This window comes from Labrus mixtus, chromosome 12 (assembly GCF_963584025.1).
Source record: "Labrus mixtus chromosome 12, fLabMix1.1, whole genome shotgun sequence".
NCBI classification, from domain to species: Eukaryota; Metazoa; Chordata; class Actinopteri; order Labriformes; family Labridae; genus Labrus; species Labrus mixtus.
In genome coordinates, this window is record NC_083623.1 from 16,264,100 (window position 1) to 16,286,280 (window position 22,181).

General features: G+C 39.4%; 2 protein-coding genes across 3 annotated transcripts; both read right to left on the reverse strand.

The window, feature by feature from the left end:
• Window positions 1-1,100: 1,100 nt before the first annotated feature.
• On the reverse strand, window positions 1,101-15,861 carry sec63 (SEC63 homolog, protein translocation regulator). 2 transcript variants are annotated; one of them, XM_061052309.1, is made up of 20 exons: window positions 15,606-15,861; window positions 12,835-12,934; window positions 11,339-11,453; window positions 11,018-11,130; window positions 10,816-10,877; window positions 10,361-10,419; window positions 10,094-10,144; window positions 9,875-9,983; window positions 9,670-9,764; window positions 9,426-9,558; window positions 9,128-9,220; window positions 8,874-9,019; window positions 8,604-8,751; window positions 8,274-8,356; window positions 8,025-8,090; window positions 7,765-7,917; window positions 7,505-7,672; window positions 7,183-7,383; window positions 4,280-4,384; window positions 1,101-3,595 (listed from the first exon to the last, which is right to left on the reverse strand). In XM_061052309.1, the coding sequence occupies exons 1-20, from the start codon at window positions 15,727-15,729 to the stop codon at window positions 3,458-3,460; spliced, it is 2,262 nt and encodes a 753-aa protein (XP_060908292.1). In that variant the 5' UTR covers window positions 15,730-15,861; the 3' UTR covers window positions 1,101-3,457. The 2 variants fall into 2 exon arrangements, with proteins under 2 accessions (XP_060908292.1, XP_060908291.1); XM_061052308.1 differs by having other exon boundaries at window positions 8,025-8,093.
• Window positions 15,862-16,732: 871 nt separating this feature from the next.
• Window positions 16,733-19,428, reverse strand: iyd (iodotyrosine deiodinase). Its single transcript, XM_061052310.1, has 5 exons — window positions 19,118-19,428; window positions 18,275-18,469; window positions 17,998-18,157; window positions 17,630-17,786; window positions 16,733-17,403 (listed from the first exon to the last, which is right to left on the reverse strand). The coding sequence occupies exons 1-5, from the start codon at window positions 19,317-19,319 to the stop codon at window positions 17,221-17,223; spliced, it is 897 nt and encodes a 298-aa protein (XP_060908293.1). The 5' UTR covers window positions 19,320-19,428; the 3' UTR covers window positions 16,733-17,220.
• Window positions 19,429-22,181: the final 2,753 nt, after the last annotated feature.

Sequence of the window (22,181 nt, forward strand, 5' to 3'; positions counted from 1 at the left end):
AAAGTTCACAAATGTTTCTCTAAATGTGAATAAAAAGTTATGTTTTTAGGGCTAAATGTGGAGAAATGTTGTTGTTATTTGTAGTGTGCGCACCTTTACAATGGGCGCCCCACAGGTGAGGTAAAGGCTGCGATGCGACACACACAGTCGGACTCTACTACCGCGGGCTGGTCAGGTGGCAGGTCCGCAGTTTGACCCTTCTGGTGTTTGGCACTGTCCCGGGGTTTCGATATGAGTTTTTAACGTCCTTCAGGTCTGCAAGTTTGAGGGGAAAAGCAAAGGTCGCGGTTGATGTTGATAATCTGGCTTTGAAGCTGCCTATCAAAATGACCTCTGCTCTAGTTCAGCAGACAGAGAGGGGGGTGACACTGAGGTGATTAAACCCCCTTTGCCAACTCAAAAACACTCCTCTGCAGACACGAAGTGGGTGTTACTTAAACTGCAACATCATTTTCATAATTTCCACTTACTGTATGTGCTAATCAGGCTAGTTATAGTCCTATTGCTTATTAGGCTATTTCTAATATTAATGAAATTCTATTTTCTCCATTAGCATAACGTGACACAGGCGATTAACGTGTACAGAAAGGAGTAGGCTATTCAGGTAGCCTGTTGTTCAACAATACTTAACTCACGATGATTTTATTTGAGAAAACTGTCTAATAGTAATAGAATTGTATTATTTTTTGCACTCCCCCATCAGCTGGCACATACTTTTGATTTAGGCTATCTTATTTAAATTCCTCTACAATAGAAGTAGGCCTACTGATATATGCTTGTCTTCTATTATTGTTCTATTTCTGTGTTCATTATTTTTCACCATATCAACAAAATGTATTACTGTTAACTTGCTTGGCAATAAATCTGATCCTGATTCTTCCATGTACGTTTTTAAATAGGAAACATCCCCTACAACATTTCAGAAAAGGAAAGGCTTCCAAGGTCTGATAACTAAACTGCTTCTAACAGAGATATAACCTTATGATTTAAAGAAAAAAATAGCATGACACAAATCATCTCTGGGACGCTTAACAACCATCACAGGCTTGTCTGTGACCAACTGCATTAAAATGTAGGGGGAGGGGGGGAATTACACCGTCTCATTTAAAAGTTTTTATTTGAAATGATTTTAAATACAAATAATATAATTTTCCATTTACAATGACAGTTCCTTTGTAAACAAAAGTGGCAGATAGTCATTGGGTAGTTTGTCCAACATGAGGTGGCCTGCTGGCCAGTCACCTGGACGAGGTCTGTCACGGAGAGATGGTGTCGTATTTAACCTCACTGCAGTTTTTTTTTCCACACAGCATTAATCACTGATGCTACATTCTATTGCAGAGCGATAAATACTCGGAGTACAATATAACCTGTTAGCAAACACCTTCCCTCAGCACAATTACAGTAGGGTATATTTTGTGTTTGAGTTTGTGTAAGCATGTGTTTGGGATGTCATGTGAGCGTGCCCACAGATATTCATACCTTTTTCTCTCCCACACCAACTTAACACAGACGTAAATGCTATTAAAAAAAGAAAAAAGAAAAACACAATCTTGAATGGGGATATCAATGGTAAAAGATTATTTTCTTATTAAAAAATAAACTGCCAAGTCAATGACATACAGTAAGAGCCCACAGAGCTGCACATGGAAGCTCTGATTTTCCTTTCTTTTTTTTTGCACTCGTGTTTTAACTGAAGTAAAAAATAAGTAAGCATGGAAGAAAATAAGACAAAGATGTCCGTGTAACATTTGATGTAACTAACAGAAAGGAGACATAATATTAAATGACCGGGGTTCTCGTTGTCAGCCATGAATGCTAGCATACCTCAGATATAAAAAAGAAAAAAAAGAAAATTACTCCTGAAGATTTGGTGGAGAGAAATAAAAGTCGTTCTGAAATGGGAAAATGGCAGTTGTGCTGTAATGGCTACAGAGAGAAAGCATGGGACAGCCTACGCTTAGTTTTACACTTTTTCAATGACTTTCAATAGATGTTTGTTCCAAGACATATTTCAGAATTGGGCGCTGGATTTTCTTTTTGGGGTGTTGCACTCGAAACTCTTTAAGGAAGGCTTATTGTCATGTCATGTACGACTGCTAATCCTCTTTGATCAGACAGGACTGAAAATATTCGAGGTGTTTCCACGAGGAGATCAGTGATATGTATTCCAAGACTGAGTCATCAAGGTTTATCATTAAGAGGCTAACTCCAAACCGAAACATAAAGAGAAACACTGTAGATTTTAATATACAAACACACAAAAAAAGATGTTCTGCTCTCCTAAGAAGTACTGGTGCATAGCACCCACAGACTTGTATGTTGTGGTGTTTCAGCTGTGTTGTAAGGCCATTTTGGACAATGATTTTACACTGGAATGTGCTACAATTGTGAAAAAAAAAAAAAAAAAAAAAAAAAAAAAAGTGAGACTATGGATATTACTATACATATCTGGGCCCCTTAAAAACTGAAAACTCACAACTTGTATGTGGTAAATGGACAAGGAGAGTACTAACTATTAAAACTAATCCTAACACTGCAGGATTTGTATTTTTTAGCTTTGTACTTGATGTCATAAATGATCCACCTGCCTAAAAACAGCCATCTCATTCAGAGAAGCACAGTTTTATGTGGATCACAGGGGAAGAACAGGTCCGGAGAGCATCCCCTTCACCAAACAGTAAGTTCAACAATGGACAAGTGACTGGCTGGTATGAAACCAAAACAATGTTTAAAAAATGAGGAGACTCAACCATGTTCCTGTGCGCTGAGAGGTGCAAATGGTTGACTTGGATGTATGAAGGCGAAAGCTTGCACTTCTGCAGTTTTGAGTGTACAATAGAAAGTATCATTGGTGTGGAAAACATTGGTGCCGAGTGAATTTTAAAATTAGGAGTGAAAGCGGTGTCATGACTTCCATGCAAAGATCATTGTGTTTTTGTTAATTTTTGCGGAATCAGTTGTTTTACATCCCCTCTCCCCCACTTAAAGAAAAAAGAGCCCAAACCATAGGTCCTCCAGTCCACAGTGCGTCAATATTTCATACCTGTACAAACACATACAAGGTTACAAACACACAAACCATTCACCGATATTGTAGCACGCACACACACACACACACACACACACACACACACACTCTCATATGCATCCAGTCACATACAGGGGCCTGGGTAAGTATTCACAGAACTATCCTCTGCTTTAGCAGAAAGTGTAATGAACAAGTCCCTGTAGAAAACAGGAGGTGGAAGGGCGGGGCCACAGTCCATGTCGTTATAAAGATAGAATGGAGGAAGGTGCTCTGGGTGTATAAACTGTCCCTGGTGATTTAGTGTGTTTGCCTCTCCTCGTTCACTGCTGTTGAGTGCTGTTGTAGGGTCATAGGTGGGTTGGTGGGGAGTCCATGGAAGTCGGGAGAGCGTGGGGTCTGAGCATGTGTGTTTGTGGTTGTCCGCATTCAGTCGTTGTCCTCTTCGTCTTCTTCACTCTCCTCGATTCCGTCACTGTCCTCCTGCTCCTCGTCCTCCTCCTCTGTGTCAGGGATGTCCCACTGCGGGTGGTTGTCGAGCATGGCCTTGGCCTCATGAACCTCCAGCTGGGGAAACACAATTCATATCTTTTGGCACATGGTGATCCTATATATATATATTTTTTTTTTTATTCAATAAACTTTTTTCCCAACCGACATGAGTGAGCCAAACTACATGGAAAATTAGGCCAATCATTATAAACACCTTTTTTAACTGAAAACAAACTTGGAACCCAGTAGCTTATTTCGCAATGATCTTGCCTCTAGTGTATCCAGCAGGATTGTGGACAAGTGATATTAAATGTTGGGGCTATGGCTTCCTTTATGGATAGTTGCAGTTGTTCTACCATTCTGCCCCTTTTACTCTACTCCTGAAAATGTCCTGACACTATCCAGGTGATATGCATGTTTAAATGCAAATGACATAACTATGAACAAAACATATCGTTCATATAATCAAAACTGAGCCATTTTACAAAAATTCACCCCCGTACAGTGTGTGCCAGTGATGGCAATAACTAATCAGACCTATTTCATTTTTTGTACCAGGATGTAAACATGTTTCTTTATGTTGTAAAAAAAACACTTTTTTGTGACTTCCGGTGTTCCTGGAGCCAGCCTCAAGCCGACACTCGAGGAACTCCAGGATATTGCACTTCCATATTGGCACATTTTACAGGACCCAGAGGCTCAAACATGTTTCATGAACGTATCTTGAAAACATACACACACACAAAGCTTCCTACTCACCTTGAGTGGTTTTATCTGGTCCAGTCCCAGGTAGGAGTCAGAACGGAGGATGACAGAATATTGGTAGTTCCCTGTTTTGGAGGGGGCTGGAAACTTCAACTCCACCTGGAACAAAACAACACAAAGACACACACAGCTGTCAAATCCAATCACAGGAGCACTCACAGGGCATGATTGCTCTTTTTATTAGGAGCACTGTTACAGTACAGCTTTTTGTGGCTGGCTTGTTACTGATGTCAAAATAGAATTGGCAGCACATGAAGAAACAAGGTGACAGTCATCTACAGTTCAAGAGGATTTTTACTCACTTTCCATCCAAAACAGAAGCAATAATAGAAGCATCAAATGTGCACAGGATAAACACTGCTGAATAGTACAAACTGAAAAAGAAAATCAGCATTAACTGATGACACACATCTACAGTAGCCTCAGAGGGACACAGCGCGGTAGGTAATCACAATGATGGGGTCCAACTGTAAATATTAGACCAGCGTTACCTCAGGCTGTGATAACTATGTTGTGCAATTACATATGGCAAACATCTAATTATAAGCACAATGAGGCTAATTATTATTCAGCGTGTGAACAGAGAATGAGCCGTGAACACAGCAGCATTTTCTTTCACTGCCTTGTTGATGAAAGCAGCCCCTCTGCCCTCCCTAAAAAACAACACGTCTGTCAAACACATAGTCATACAACACAAACAACAGAAGGATTTGTCCAAGTGACAGACTAATTGATTGCCAGACAGTGAACCGTTATGCATGGGTGGGACACCTCTTGCCGCTACATTCCGTCAGAGCGGGGACAGCTGGTCTTGCACTCACACAGGCCTCATTAGGCTTTCAGCTCACCGTCAATCCTTATTGATGCAGGAGAATTCCAGGATCAAAGGTTCAATATAAACACAGACACACACACACACACACACACGCATGTAGCACACACTCCTCCGAGGAAATAATGACCCTAGTGCAAGGGGTTGCCTAGCAACAGGATTTGTGAGGAGTTACGGTGCACAGGAAACACGAAATGTTAACACATTGACCTATAAAGGCTTTTCTACTCCAGACTGATGATAGCAAAAGCCACAAATTTACCCTCACACTACTGTCATATAGCAGACACACTAGAATGATTGTGTTTACACCATTATACAAACTGAGTGAAGGAACTAATTGTTTAACTTATCTGAAAATGTCAAACTTAAGATGGTCCAAATGTCAAATATGAGGATTTTCACCTTTTTGCCAAGGTAAACTCAGTGTACCTGAAGTATTGTACTGGTTTTGGTTTGTTTTGGGGACAAGAGACAATGAATGATTTTAGTTTCTAAAAAGTCAAATCTATGTCCACTTTATTTCTATAGCAGATTGGAAACAGTTGGAGCTGTAGCTGTAATTAAAACAATGAAGACATTAAACACTAATAGCAAACAAATATCAAGATAAAAACAATGAATGTTGCAATAAATTAAATGTTAAAAATATAAATTTAATGTATGTATTCTTTAAAGCCAAATAAAGGAGGTGGACTTTGAGCTGTGCTAATGACTGCGTTAAGGGAGCCGCTCTGATGTGTGTGTATGTGTTTGGTGTGGTGGGCATAGGGCACATTGTCACTCTTGAGTTATCAGTGAGCTTTAAGGACGACCAATATAGACTTCTCAGAGGACCTGAGTGATATTGATGGTGTGTAGGGGTCTGATAAATATGAGGAAGCCGATCTATGATGTGACTTAAAAACAAATCAGAGTTTTAAATGTATTCTAAAACCAACTGGGAGGCAAAAATCTGAAAACAGTGTTCTGCACATGCTTCAGTCGTGAGGAAGGATTGACTGATCCCCATGTGCAGCAAGTTACATTAGTCCAGGCAATATTTTCTAACTCATCTCTTTGTTTATAACGTGAAAAAAGGAATGGGTGACAATCTCCTTCAGCAGAGGTGGTACCAGAGCTGAGTCAACGGCTGTGTTAATGGGGAGCCAATAGGATGGGTCCAGCATGATGCTACGATGTGTGCTAACCTCCACTGGGTAGATATATAAGCTGGTGGCAGCTGACAGAGAGACGTTGCTGCAGGAGTAAGCGGCTGACTCAAAACACACAAGTCAGTGTGTGCCGAGTTAACCACCACAGCAGCCACAATCTACGCAGACAATCGACAAAGAAACAACCATTTTTGCTGTCTTTTGACTTAACATTTGAAGATTTACTGTTCTCCCCCCAACCATAACATTCAACAGAAAGGGTCCTGCTGCATCAGCAAGGGTGCCCACGATCCAAATCCAGTGACAGATCTCACCCAAACACATTACATTTATCAAGATCCACAGATCAAATTTGCCAACACTGAATTTTCTGTAATGATTTATTTTTTACGGTTTAATTTATTTCGATTGTGACGGATCAAAATACCGGCCTCACTCTGACCTTTTGACGGACACCTCATTTGGCCAACTTGGACCATCCATTCACACGCTTATGAGATTTATTAAAAGTACATAAAAGTAGTCATTTCAGAATAGCATTGGAAGTATTATTAAGTTCACATGTATACGAAGATAGGCTATGAGTCATGATTTATTTGGACAAATAACAAATAAATCACTAAAATTAGATATTGAGCACCCCATATGGCAGAATGGAATGATCCTTGTGTCATACGCCGTGTTCGACTGAGAGATTGGCAGTCGACGGAGGCTCTTTCAAATGAATTGTCGAAGATTTGACTATATGGGGTCATCCCTAGATTTCACAGAGATACAAGTATATACACTAAGACACAAATAGAAATGCACAGAAAATAACAGAAAATGCAATATTGATACATCACACAGGACACAGAGCCATGAAATTGACAGTATGGTCGAATTAAGGCTAAGCACAAACATGAACTCACCTCTTCTGTGTCTTTTAGCGTGCACACGTGGTACGGCATGGAGACGAGGGTCTGATCTCGGCGGTCAGCAATGTAAAGCCACCACCACTCGTGCTTCTCCTCAGGAAAGTAAAGGCTGTAGACGGGATGCGTCACCTTTGACTTTGTCTCCAGCAAGGCTCGCTCTCGCCGCTGGATGCTCTGCTGCAACGCCTCCCACTCCTGACAGGCCGGTGTGGAGAGGAGCATGGGGTTAGTTACAAGCAGTGTCCTTCACATGTCCTCTCATTTGGGGAAAAAAAACCCCCAACTACATAAGATATTTCATATTTGGTTTTCTGACCTCTTCGTCGTCGCCACCTATCTCGTCCACCTCTGTGTCGCTTTGTTTGTCACTGTCTTCGTCTCTCTCGCTGGGAGAGTCCTTGTTTGCTTCACCCTCGTCCGACTCACTGCCCTTGTCGGAGGCCTCATCGTCCTCCTCCTTTGCAGTCGCTGCTGCAACAACTTCCTGTGTCAGCGACAGGGAAAAAAAAAATGTTGATGCAAATTCATCGATTGTTTACGCAAGGTAAATTCATCGGGCTGTGCTTGAACCCTTACATTTCCTGCCACATTGCCATTGGCCTGCTTAGCTTTAACGGGTGCAGGAGTGGCCTTCTTCTTGGTTAATTTTTTCTTCTTGGACTTTGCTGTCTTCTTTGCCCCTTTACTCTTGTTCTGCCACACTTTTGTTTTGGCTTTTGAGTCTCCTGTCTTAACACAGACATGAAAAATAAGGTTAAGTGAAAACATTTCAAACGTTTTGACCATTTAATTTTCTGGGTCAGAGAAGAGGTATCATGTGTGCATCGCATCCTTACTGCGTCCTCAGTAGCGGCAGCCTCCTCTGCTGGGCACGGCGTCGAATCCTGCTCCTTTTCGAACACCTCCTTAACACAAAGCAAACGGATCAGTTAACTCATGGTTTTTGACAATCATTTCAGACCACAGTACACTCCAGTGGCCATCTTAGGAAGTGTACTTTAAAGAAAAACAAATACAATCTTTCACAAAAGTTGCTTTCTAGTAACTGGCGTGTAAGTGTTAAACAAAATGCAATCATCTCTTACCGCCATCCGTTTCCTGGTTAACGTGACAGTTACTGTGACAATAGATCCTGCTGTGATGTTATTGCTGTCTTCGTCATCTAGGACTGCAAAAACACAAGGGGATAAAAAAATGTGCTTTCAATATCCGGAAGTCTGAAAACACTGCTACAGAATCTGGCAAAGTCTGAACTGTGCTTGTTCTTAGAATCTTACATGAAGTGACCAGCAGCTTAGGAAAATGTATCTTGTTGTCTTAAATATTTTTCCTATCTGCATGCAATGATGTTTGATGTCCATTTAAGTGTTTGTCTGACTCAAAGTGAGTTTGTTTGTGTGTATATTAGGACTAACCCTGCAGTTTGGTATCCATGTTGATGTGAGGGAAGCTGCCTAGCACAGCCATGACTTCATCGTACTTCTCCTCCCCCAGGAAACGCAGCATGCTGCGTCTGTCCGAGTCCTTGAGGCTGACAAGATCCTGGAGGCTCCGAACTTTATACTAAAGGTCAACAAACAAGTAAACAAATGAACCACTACCAAACAAAACATGTACTCGTTGTTGTTTTCTCTAAATGTCTTAAGTGCAAAGAACATGCTCATGTAAAGACGCTCATCAGTCACCTTCTTGGAGATGCAGTAGCGAAGGTGCTCCTCCTCAAAGTGGGGCAGCTGCAACAGAGGGGACTTTGACTCCTGCAGACCCTGTACGATCATTTGGGTCAATTTCATGCAGTTCTCTATGGTAACCAGCCGAGGAGCATGGAAACCTGCAAGTGCACACATTATTCACCAATGGGTGAAATGGTCAGTGATTCAAAGTGATAACTCTTCATCCATTCAATTGTAATTATGTGTGTGTTTGTGTGTGCGTTTACCTCCTCTGCTGTTGGCCATCATGGTCAGCTGACAGCCCACATTGATCATCTCCTGAAGAAGAGCCGGACTCTTCCTCGTCACAAACCTCTGATCTAGAAAAGAAAAACACACACATATCCATTTCTTAAGACATGCTTCAGAGATGGAGAAAAGGAGGTAATCCAACTAATAAATCAAATAAAAGTTCTTATCAGGCCCTATAGAGCAGCTTTTGAGATATGTAGCTACATCTATTTGACGATATTTCTTTGCCTTTAAAAAAAGCATGGCATATATTTAAAATGTGAAGTGTCTCACCTTCATCTAACTCCTCTGATACGTCCATGCGTGCCAGGTGAGCAAGCACTAAGACTCTGGCCTTCAGACTGTAAGGATAGCAGAACGGAGGCTCCTTCTTCTTCACATTGATGTTTCCCAACTCACGGATCAGCTGGAAAAGAAACACAAGAAGAGATCATGTATGGCACAAGTCGGAACGTTCTAGCTCATATATGCAAGTTTCCTTTCCATTGAAGCATTTTGTGTCCTCGTCCGCTGTTACCTGTGGCACTTCGATGTTGTCTGTGGGCCTTATGGTGGCTTCTTTATTGCTGCGAGGGTCAAACTCAAATGCTGCTGTCAACACCATGGCTAACCCTGGACGGCAGAATCATTCAACACAAAAGGTGACGGGAAATTTAGCTTCATACACCTGTTTCTGTTCAACTTCCCTGATAAATATACACAGTACTGATGCAAAAACGTACGCTTCATGTTCATGTTCGGCGTCTTGTACATGAAATGCATGAAGAGTTGGGTAGTGTTGATGAGGATCTGGTCTCCACTGTATCGGATGGAGCGGTACCACCATGTGCCCTATTATGAAGGGAAAGAGAAGGAAAAGAAACACAGGGAAGAAACAATAAGAGAGAAGAACGAAAAATAATCGTAACATCTATTGCAAAGAACTTGGTTTGACAACTCACCACAACAACAGGAAGGATGACCATGAAGGCTAGTCCGTAAACTAACAGCACCTGAGAGAGACAAATGAAAAATAATTCCTAAATCAGACCTGGAAAAACATGTACAGCCCCATAAAGGTTGAGTTTATAAATGACAGTTCTGTTGTACTATTATAGCCTTGGACTTACTAATAACATTAGCCTGCTTCTATTCAAATACAAAAAATCCAGCTGGGCTTATCAGTTAGTTAGAAACAAACAAACATTGTGTTCTTATAAATAGAATACCAGCATTGAGTTCTTCTGGTCAACAATCCAGGCGGGCAGGGCAATACCAAAACTGGTTGCTAGAAAGGGAGACAGAAAATGCAACAGACCCTTTTAATTCAGCAGCCACCAAAATCTGTAAAAGCAATGTTATTATTGGTGCCCAGTAAAAATGCATAATTAACACCCACAGTGCAAGTGTGTGTGTGTGTGTGTGTGTGTGTGTGTGTGTGTGTGTGTGTGTGTGTGTGTGTGTGTGTGTGTGTGTGTGTGTGTGTGTGTGTGTGTGTGTGAGAAAGAGAGAGACACTTTTTCATTGTCAGCTCTGGATGTCAGCTGTCACGTTTCAATCCTCATTCGATTGTTTGACACAGTCATGAGTACAAAAGGCTGACTCATCAGCGCAAGTCACAAGTGCTATGTCATCGTGTACAGATAATTCATCATACTGTGGGATTTGAGGAAGCTTTACTCACCTCCTGGACCATCTGGGTTGCCGTATATTTCCCAGTTTTGTCGCGACTGTTCATTGGTCAGACTGTTGGAACAGACAAGTAAAAGGGTCAATCAAAGGCCTGCAATTCTGTAGCACATCATTACTGATTCAAATATTGTTAAAACTATGCAGATAAAGTCAAGCTTCCTGGCTAATGAAGTCATGATGTGATTGACACTTACGCAGCATATGCCTTCGCAATTCTCATGAATGTACTCTCGTCGCCGCCTTTGTCAGGGTGGTACTTGAGCGACAATACGCGGTATTGCTTCTTGATTTCTGAAAGCGATGCACCCTTGAGACAGAAATATATTTTAATCAACAGAGATCACCCAAAATAGAATACTGTGTAGTCTCAAAAGTCAATGCTTCAAGATATTTTTCTCCTTTATTTAATCTTATAAAGAGGAAGAAGTTATGGCTCACATATTGTGTGCACACATAATAAATGTCGCAGAGGCTTTTGTAGAATGCAGAAGACTGTGTGTTATATTTGTGTTTACCGGGTCCAAGTTGAGGACTTCATATGGATTGTACTCCTGGTACTCTCTGTCCAGCTTGGACACCTTGTAGGCTAACAGCAGGAACACAGCCCAGCCAAATAACAAGGCTGCTTTCCTAAAAAAAAGAAGCAAAACAAATAGGAACACATTACATACAACTTCTCTTGTTTTGTGGAGACAAAAACAGACACACTTCATTTTCACACTGTGGCTTGTGATTATTATCACTGTTTGAAATAAAGATAAACTGTACAACCAATGTGCAAAAAAAAAAAAAACCTTCTGCAATGAAAGCTATAGACATTACAGGAGGTTTTAACAAGTATGGGGTCTTTAATTTTTTCACTGTATACAAGCAGAAGTACAGCACAGGGTCCAACTTTGTTTTGTTTGGTATTTAGGCATTGAAGTTGAACTTGTTTCCATGACAATGGCAAAACCCTATGGCCTCCTCTGCAGCATCTGTTGCCATGACAACCTCTCGGTAGCCCAGAGTTGTCTGAGTGGCTTAGCTGAAAGAATACATGTTGGATGTTTATAATAAACACCATTGTTATGATACAGCTGAGATGAGGTAATAGAAGCTGAGCTTTTGACAAGATGCTTGGATAAAATTTGGATCCATTCTGGTTAATAAATATACAGTATATATAGATAGATAGATAGATATACCGGCTTCAGTCTCAAGTGCAACCAGGATAAATAAAATATTTATGAATTCTGAGAGAAAAACAAGAAGTAGGTCTAGTGACAGGAATGGAGTGGAAAGTGGACACACAAAGGCAAACATGTGAGAAGGCAGAGACAGAAAAAAAGACTCAAAAAAACACACAGACAACATACTGGACAGCACTCCAACACCCATCCTTCCATTAGCCCCTACCTCACAGGGGAGATAAACAACACTGAGAAAACAGGATCATGTTAATAGAAAAGTTAAACAGTCCAGCTCAGTGTTTACACCAACCGCACACAAAATGGAGAGGCTTGCACATGAAAACAACACAAACCCGACTCCTGCCAAAAATGACCCACTTCCACACATCTAAACTCGAGCCTGCCTACGCTGACAGACAACGTGGCCTTTGACTCATCTTCACACAACGATGACAACATCGCTGTCCTGCTGGAAACACACTTGTAAACCAGTAAACTCTCCGGAGCAGTGGGAGGATGACTGTGCTTGTTAATACAAACAACTCAGGTCAGTCTCACCCAAACAGTAGATTTAACAACAAGGGAGGAAACATTTTACACTTCAAAGTAAGTTAGTGCCACTCATTTGTCGTGAGATTCACATGACAGTGATCCAACTGAACGTAAACAACTACAAACACTAAGTGAGATGAGTGTGATCACCTTTCAGAGATGCTACCTATGGACATTTGACCTGGTGGGACCTCGGATGACTTACAAGCAAGTTCATCCACAAGTATTTGCCCTCAATGAAACTGTGTTCTGTGTTCATCAATGCAGACTTAAATCACTGGACTCACTTTAGTGTTGGGACGATGCTTTGCTGTGACTTCATCAGCCTGAGCCGGTACCACAAACACCTGCCATGGACCCTTCTGAGGCTTTTCAGACGCAGTTGTTCTGGAAAAAAAAAAGGGGGGACAGACGGAGTGAGAGAAATCACTCACAAGTGAGTCAGGTTTTCAGCATTTTTGGTACAATATCACTTATTTCTTAAGCGGTTAAATCTCTATTATTTTAGTGATTGAGAGAATCGAAAAGTACCAAAACTTTAATAAAACAACAACATTAATTCCACAAGAGGTGTGTAGGAGAGGAATGAAAGCAAACTCTGCCACCGTCTTAAATCCATAAAATCATTGGCACCAAAAGGTTTCCAAACGTTTTAATAGCATCGCTATGATCAAGTTTAAAATGCTGGTATCGTGACCCCCCTACATGTTAACAACAGTCAACACTGATAATGCTTTACTAGTTAGCCTAGGGCGACATTGTAATAGTCTTACTGACAAAACATCATTATGACGCAAACAAAGCAGGGAAAGGTTTTACTTCATTAAGCCTGAAATGAGTTCAAAAAAATGTGGATTGCATTATTATATTGCACCTTGGACACGGTACGATTTAGTTAAAAGCTTTGCGTTCACCATTTTGTTTTAAATGATTATATCAATAAAAGAAATGATAGCAATAAAATAGTATTTAGTATAGCAATTGCACTTTATAACGACTCCCCTTTAAGTAAGGACAGAAGACATTTAAACTTTTAAACTTTAGCCTGAGTTGCATATATCATATATCAAACTGTATTGTGGACTCATGTTTTTTTTTTGTATGGGTGGGATATGTATGTCTATATGTGTTGTGTTGTGTGTTTGTATGTATGTATATATGTGTTGTGTTGTGTGTTTGTATGTATGTATATAAGTGTTGTGTGTTTGTATGTATGTATATAAGTGTTGTGTGTTTGTATGTATGTATATAAGTGTTGTGTGTTTGTATGTATGTATATATGTGTTGTGTGTTTGTATGTATGTATATAAGTGTTGTGTGTTTGTATGTATGTATATATGTGTTGTGTGTTTGTATGTATGTATATAAGTGTTGTGTGTTTGTATGTATGTATATATGTGTTGTGTGTTTGTATGTATGTATATAAGTGTTGTGTGTTTGTATGTATGTATATAAGTGTTGTGTGTTTGTATGTATGTATATAAGTGTTGTGTGTTTGTATGTATGTATATATGTGTTGTGTTGTGTGTTTGTATGTATGTATATATGTGTTGTGTTGTGTGTTTGTATGTATGTATATATGTGTTGTGTTGTGTGTTTGTATGTATGTATATAAGTGTTGTGTTGTGTGTTTGTATGTATGTATATAAGTGTTGTGTTGTGTGTTTGTATGTATGTATATATGTGTTGTGTTGTGTTGTGTGTTTGTATGTATGTATATATGTGTTGTGTTGTGTGTTTGTATGTATGTATATATGTGTTGTGTTGTGTTGTGTGTTTGTATGTATGTATATATGTGTTGTGTTGTGTGTTTGTATGTATGTATATATGTGTTGTGTTGTGTTGTGTGTTTGTATGTATGTATATATGTGTTGTGTTGTGTGTTTGTATGTATGTATATATGTGTTGTGTTGTGTGTTTGTATGTATGTATATATGTGTTGTGTTGTGTGTTTGTATGTATGTATATATGTGTTGTGTTGTGTGTTTGTATGTATGTATATATGTGTTGTGTTGTGTGTTTCTATGTATGTATATATGTGTTGTGTTGTGTGTTTGTATGTATGTATATATGTGTTGTGTTGTGTGTTTGTATGTATGTATATAAGTGTTGTGTTGTGTGTTTGTATGTATGTATATATGTGTTGTGTTGTGTGTTTGTATGTATGTATATATGTGTTGTGTTGTGTGTTTGTATGTATGTATATATGTGTTGTGTTGTGTGTTTGTATGTATGTATGTATATATGTGTTGTGTTGTGTGTTTGTATGTATGCTGGCTGCTGGAACACCTACATTTCCCTGCTGGGATGAATAAATAGGTCGTCAAATGAGAAAGCCAGAGCAACAATCTACAATGTATTAGGAAATTGTAGATTGATAGCTCTGGCTTTCTCATTTGACGACCTATTCGTCTGTTGAATTGTTGTGACTGACATGTGACTGTAACTGTTTGAATGCTGTGGTGATGTGTTTCTTTCCTCTATGTTGTCTTTGAGTTTTTCAATGGCTCGGTAGGTTGTGAAAACTGAATTGCCCTTCTGGGATAAATAAAGTTTTCTGAATCTGAATCTAAAGTATATCTTATCTTAACTATATCTTATCTTAACCCCTGAATAATATTGTCTTTCTCAGTCATTCCCAGTAGACCAGGTGAGTAAAGTTTGGTTACATAATGTGTTAGATATGTTGTTGACAAACAGACAGCTGCACAGAGATAAGGATATATTAAACTGCAGAGAGTAGCTTTAGATTAACCTGCTGAAAGCAATACTAACTAGATGTGTAGAGTTAAAACTAGTGTGTAACATAAGGGCAGATAATCACTAAAGCCCGTGTGAGTTAATACTGCCTGACTTGTACAACAGTGGAAAAGACGTGAACACCACCTTTGTGACGTGGTCAAGCTGACAAATAACAAGGTAAGGTAACGTCATGTTGTAAAGCAGCCATTAGCAGATGAACAGACTGGTGAGTGTTTACGAGATGCTGGCTGAACACTCTCTCTGTGGGGTTTAGTGAGTTAGCTAAGTTAGCAGTGAGCCAGACATCGGGCCTTACCAGCATTCTGATCCCGGGGCCAGAGGTAATAAGTGGCGGGGATCACAATGAGCCCGACGAAGGACGTGAGGAAATAGAAAAAAGTATTGCCGCTGTCATCGTACTGGAACTGTTGCCCGGCCATTTCGTAGCGGCGCTCTTGGGTCGCCCTTCTTCTCCACCGCTACGCTTCCCCCTTCGAGCCCAATGTGTGCGACTTGACAGACCGTTAGCTAGCCAGCTAGCATCCAAGCCAAAGCAGCTCTGAACATCGGTGTACGTGGTGTACGCCTGCGCAATGTGTCGCTTTTTCTTCTTCTCCCGCAGATGATTCAGCGCTTTTCTGGTCGCTACTGACACCTGGTGGCAGCTTGAAGATAGGACAGCGCGAAAGGCTTTCCGAGATCGAGAAGCCTAATATATATATAATATATACTAATATATTATAGTAGGCTATATATATTTAAATAGTCAAAGGAGTAAGATGTTACAAGACTTCTCTTAAACTTACAGCATAAACTCCTGTTCCCAGAATCTTGACCATATCGTTTAATCATTTTTGGAGTGAAAGGCAATTACATGCTTAGCTGTCTATACCTGTCACCTGTAAATTAATTGTATATTGTATACCAGGGGTTCCCAAACTTTTCAGCCCATGACCCCTCAAAAATAAGGTGCTAGAGACTGGGCACCCACTCTGTCCATGGAGGTGGTTGAAACATTTACCGTTGTGCACAGCCGGGTACACGATCCAAACACTGGAATTAGAACGACACAAAAGAACAGCCTGAACACTGTATTATTATTTTCATAATGGTAGCAGAATTAATCGCTTGATCTTTTTTTTTTTTTTTCACATGTTTTAACAATAATGGGTAAAATAAGCAATTTTAAGTGATTTTTAATTTTGATGTGTTTGGAAGAATTCTCACGACCCCCTTCTCAGTGTCTTGCGACCCCCCAGTGGGTCCCGACCCCAACTTTGGGAACCACTGTTGTATACTATATCGTATTATTTAATTGTATTTCTTATTTGAATATTTGGTTTTAGTATTTGTATATTTGTATATTTCTGATATTAGGCATCTACAGGCTTGCTCCAACAATATTTCGTTGTAGTACTTGTACAGTGACAATAAACATATCTTATCTTAGCTTTGTTTATTAAAAGATAAAAGCACTCAACTCATTTACAATGTAGTTAATTCAGATGTAGTTACAGTTTACACAAGGACAAAAGCTGTATTATTTGTTGGCAAAAGCAATGGAAACCACGTCTGTCGATTAATACAAATATATTTGTTTTGTCAAAGTTCCTTTACACAATATAACCATCAACCAAGTAGCAAAACCAAAAGCAGGGCTTTCATACCTTCAAAGTAATATAAATGGCATATTAAGTTATCAGCCAGTTATTTATTTGATGTAAAGGTAGAGATTGAAATTAAGATACACTAATATTCCACACCTTGCTATTTTTGAACAATGGCTTCATCTTGCTTGCAAGACTCTGAGCACAACAAAAGTCACATTTGAGTAATACTGGAAGTCATTCATTTTTAAATCTGCGATGAATATGACAAAGGGAAAATGAATTTAATTTTTGCATTTTTTTTTTCTTTGCAGGTCTGTTCTTTCAAATGTGCACCATGATATCATCCAGAGGCTTGCGTTTCAAATCAGGCACTGTGGCGTCAGCAGCAGGATAACCTACAGGAAGTAACATCAACAGCTTCTCATTGACCGGCCGCTTGAGGAGGACCCTGAGCTGGGGACCACAGTTTAGAGGCGTCGACGTGACAGTTACAAGACCCACGTTCTGTTTGGCAAATGGACAGACAGAACAGACACAGGACTTTCATAAGGCAAAAAAATAAAAAATAAAATACATTGTTCTTTAAAGCTTGCATGTTCATAAGGCTGGGACAGTTTAGTAAGCATTATTAACTTTGCCTTTATTTAAATGGAATGACTAAGAAAACATTAAGATCTATAGATATTTGTTTGAAAGAATGGCAATGTTTTTTTTTTGTTTTTTTTTTTACCTGTAATGCCGCCAAAAGGATTCCACAGGATATGGAGACTGAGATTTCATTGTAGTAATGTGTCCTTTTCTTGCCATTTGGTAGAATCCCATAGGTCTGTTTGAAAATGAGGACCAGGTACGGAGCAACGTCCAAGTAATCCTTAATCCAGTTTGTCCTGCGAGAGGTGGGAAGTAATCGGAGGAAGCAAGGACATGTGTATGAGTGGAAAATAGTTCAACTTTCCATTGGTCCTTGATGACTTCAATTGATTGTGTTTTTAAGACAGTAATTATGAATAAGGGTTTGCTGTGAGAATGCATCAGTGCAGCTACATATATATGTTTCACAAACACTGAAATTGGTTTATTGAGTGTGTATGTGCTCACTTAAATTTGGCCAAATCATTGACCCACTTGTCCCCCATCCTCTGACGGTAGTTAACCTCTTCCTCTTCTTCCACTACCTGTCTGATCTTGTGCTTCATTTCTGGGTCTGACACAACAACAAAGGTCCAGGGCTCTGTGTGAGCTCCACTAGGAGCTGTACCTGCACAAAGGAGAGAGAGACAAATTAAACAGAAAGGGCGGCATGGAGTAGAAAAAACATTGCTTGATTTCTTTATTGTCTTTATGTCAATATTTAGCAGATTGAATCAAAACATGCCTGCAGTGCGGATGACATTATCAATGACTTCTCTTGGGACGGGCTCTGGGCTGATGAACCTGACAGACCTCCGCTGGTTTAACAGAGTGTAGAACTCCTCGGATCTCTGCAGCATCATCTCCTCAGGGTAACTTGGTGGAGAGTACGGCACATGTTGACAGTCCTCCTCATAACTGTCCACCCAGTCACCATCCTCTAGAGGGAATAAAGACATAATCAAGTAAGAAGCTTTTAATGTGAAAATTACAAGTATTAAAAACTTGAGGTCTTTTTTAACACCCAGTTACCCAGCAAATACATGAAGACAGGGGTTTACCTTATAATACAAACATTACAGTCCACTAAATGTATCAGCAAAGTCAATATGTTTTAGATTATGTAAAGGTAAAGGCACTTTATTTATTCAGCCTAACTGGGTAATAGAATAAGAGTAACATAAAATGCAGGCAGGCTACTCAAGTGACTACAAGTACCTTAAGAAATGTACTCAGTTCCACTCATTTGGTAGAAAAAAAAACAAGAAGGTCTGTTTGATTCTGGACGCAAAATAAACTTATTATACAACATATAGACTTATTTGAACAAATATATAATTATTTTGCAGGTTTTTTTTAATGAAGGAAGGGAATATTAGACGACATAATTGCAAGTTATAGGCTATGATACAGACCTTTCACCATTATTGATTAACCCAGCTTAAAATGGTTTAAATAAATAAATAATAAAAACACGTAAACACTAATAAAAAGTATGAAAACAATCGTTGCTTTTTTGCTTGGAAAACTCAAGCTAAAACCTTCAGCTGCCAACTGAGGAAAATCAAGTTTCCACTTAGCCTCATACCGTCTTCTCTAGCTGTGGTTTCTGTGTCGTCCTGCAGGTCCTGGTCCACCCATGGTTTAAAGTCCTTTGCTTTGGACGCCACTTCAGTTTTTCTCTCCGAGGTCGAGCTAGTCTTAGTCTCACGCGATTTCACTAACATAAAGCCCAAAACCAAGCACAGGACCACGGCCAGGACCGGTGTGAGGACTGAGATGAGAGCCATGACAGCCCGTGCAGAAACAAGGGCGCAGGCGGACCAGCACCGACCTAAACGCAGACCTGCTGTTATGCAACACAAGTCCTCTTGTCTTTGTAGGTCTATACGTTCAAACTGCCTCCTCCTTTTTTTCATGCATAGTGATAGTTTTCTGCAGAGTTGTTCTGATCTAGTTAATGACTAAACCTGTAAAGCAATAAAGCAACATAAACATAAAACATACCTCACACCATGCCCAACATTAAAGGAGCTGCCTGTAAGTTAATATTCTATATCTTCCTGTGTAAATGAGTTGTAACATTGAGAATGAAGTTCATTGTCAATTCATTCTGTATTTCACTGTAGCCTTTATTTCTCATAGGCCTAGCTGTTAATGTGTTATATTCATCAACCTTTTTCACTGTCTCAAAATGTTTAACCAAGAGCTACTACATTTCATTAAAAGTTAAACCAAACTTGAGAATCACCCCCATACTGGTAAATATGATGAGCTGATTCTGTACACTAGGGGTGCCCCCACAGTTCGCACCTTGATTCCTAATTGATTGAAAATGTAGCAGTTATCAGCAGACACGTTTTACAACTCTCTTCCTGCAGGACTCAGGAATGTGGATTAACATTACTTTCACCAAGGAACAAAGGAACTGATCAATGATTTAAGTCTCCCTCTCAGACAGGCTCTGGAAGACAGGATATTATGAACTTTTACAACACTTGGAATAAACAATCGAGCGGAAACAGAAAACTCTGCTATTTACGAATTGACCCCAAAGACATGAACTGTGACCGAAACCAGTCTCTGCAAAGTCCTAAAATTGACCATCTGTTGAAGGACTGCTGAAGAACTGAATTAAACCACAGCTTTCAATTCTGCATCAAATGAACATTTATGTCTTTCTTCATCTAGATATTTGTAATTGTCACATTGAATGTATTATAATCATCTTTTTAAACTCAAAATCTGATTTTCAGAATAGGAATAAGAGTTATATTATGTTTAATAGGAATTTGACGTGGAGCGCTATTGCCATCTAGTGTTAGAATATCCATGAATACGTAACCTTCATAATTATACATTTAGACGTGTTATAAAGCATACTCTTTGATATTAGCTATAGAAGGTGTTATTTAAAGACACCAATTTCTTTTCCTACTTTATTAATATGTCTTATTAAGAATGCTGACTGTATAACATGTTTTTGTTCACCTACAGGCTGGGATTGACTGAGGATGTTCCCAGATGGTGTGATTTTCATCTCAACATGAATCTGATAGAAATGTTTGTCTAAATATATGACGTGAACCTACATCAACGTGGATCTAATAGAAATAATATCAAAATGAATGTATGGTGACGTGTATGTTTAAATTCTTATTCTTAATCTTATTGAGTAAACTCGGTTTAGTTTAAACAATTGTCCTCCAGTCAGAATGGGAGTCACCCGTGGGTGGCACCCCTCTTTGCCTGCAGACCCCCCTCCTCCCATCCAGGTGATAAGAGTTCACACTGAGCTCAGATCTTGGGTTCTTCTTAGTTTGGTTTGTTGAAGTTTAGAGCTTCAGCTCTTGCTCTCTTCTCTTCGGACTTCGGTCTGAATCACTTCTTTTAAGTTTGTGCCGTAGAGACGAGTCTCAGCCGAACTTTCTTTTTCACGCACAATTTTTGGAAACATCAATTCTTTCTGGCTCAAGCAAGGTTTTTGAACTTTCTTCTCCAAAGTCTTTGCTCTTCAATTTTGAACGCCTATTCCTTAGTTTGGATTCATCGAGATGGCCATCAGGTTAATCTGAATTGGAAATCGACGTATCAAAAGACTCTTTAATACTTTTTCCCCTGTTGGATCCTCTTGGAGCTTCTGAGACGACGGCTGAACCGACATACAATCTCCATCCCAGCTGCATACTCCGACCAAGTTGTTAAGGTATCTAATCTGGCCCGTGGACCTCTCTGGGCCTGAAAAGAACCGCTTGCCAGAGACTGAAACGTGGGACCAGTCGGCGGAGTTCAATTGAACACATCTCACAGTAAGACTGCTGGTGGCAAGGGGTGTTGGAAGATTAAGTCTTGAGTCGTGTCTATTCAGAGCCCTCCTTTAAGTCCAAATAGAATCCCAAAATTCCTTTATCAACTTTTTCTTTTTGACCATTTTCTGATTTAGTCATTCAAACAATACCGCGTCTTATCTCATTACTAAATATATAATGTCACCATACATTATAATTGCATTATCCTGATCATAATAATCATATTCTTTATCTGTTTCATCTATACATTATTGTTTACCCCTTTTTATATTAAATTTTACACATAAAATTCAGGACTTTGTCTGTGTGTTTTCTTGTTTAACACTTCCAGAACTTACTTCTTTCAAGATATGAAACTGACTGATTCATTAATTAACTTATACCATTAAAGTTATTTTCTTCCTTTTACAGGAAGTGGTGCCCTCTTCTTTCAATCCGAGGTTAAATAAAGACATAACATCTTAATAATTTAATTACGCTACAAAAAGTAGAAAAAAAGTTGTTTTTTTTCTTCTTCATGTTTTTAAATCTTAGTTGTTAAATGTGTATTTCACTGCCTGTGCACTCATTCCGACCATGTCCTGACAGATACACTTGTCTGGAGCCCCCAAAGTCCCAAAAAGTTAAATAAATGAACAAATAAATTTTCTGTATTTTACAGCCAAGCTAGTACAGTTGCTTCAGGTAGGAGTGCCACGATCAAATGCTGTGTGTTAGCAGGCAATTATGCTAATCTACACCTACATTTTTAGTTAACATAATAAGTTGGCATCGAATTTAAGCATGTTTATTTTTCTCGCCTTTAGCCTGTAATATATTGTGCATTATTTTGGAAGAATAAAG

Excerpts from the sequence above, each read along its gene's own strand:
- sec63 (XM_061052308.1), bottom strand. The coding sequence starts at position 15,729 with ATGGCCGGGCAACAGTTCCAGTACGATGACAGCGGCAATACTTTTTTC. Across the intron at positions 10,420-10,815 it reads CAACCCAGATGGTCCAGGAG|CAACCAGTTTTGGTATTGCC; the intron begins GTGAGTAAAGCT and ends CTCCCTTTCTAG. Across the intron at positions 9,020-9,127 it reads GATGGCCAACAGCAGAGGAG|GTTTCCATGCTCCTCGGCTG; the intron begins GTAAACGCACAC and ends GTGCACTTGCAG.
- iyd (XM_061052310.1), bottom strand. The coding sequence starts at position 19,319 with ATGGCTCTCATCTCAGTCCTCACACCGGTCCTGGCCGTGGTCCTGTGC. Across the intron at positions 18,158-18,274 it reads TAATGTCATCCGCACTGCAG|GTACAGCTCCTAGTGGAGCT; the intron begins GCATGTTTTGAT and ends TCCTTTGTGCAG. Across the intron at positions 17,787-17,997 it reads AATGATTTGGCCAAATTTAA|GACAAACTGGATTAAGGATT; the intron begins GTGAGCACATAC and ends CACCTCTCGCAG.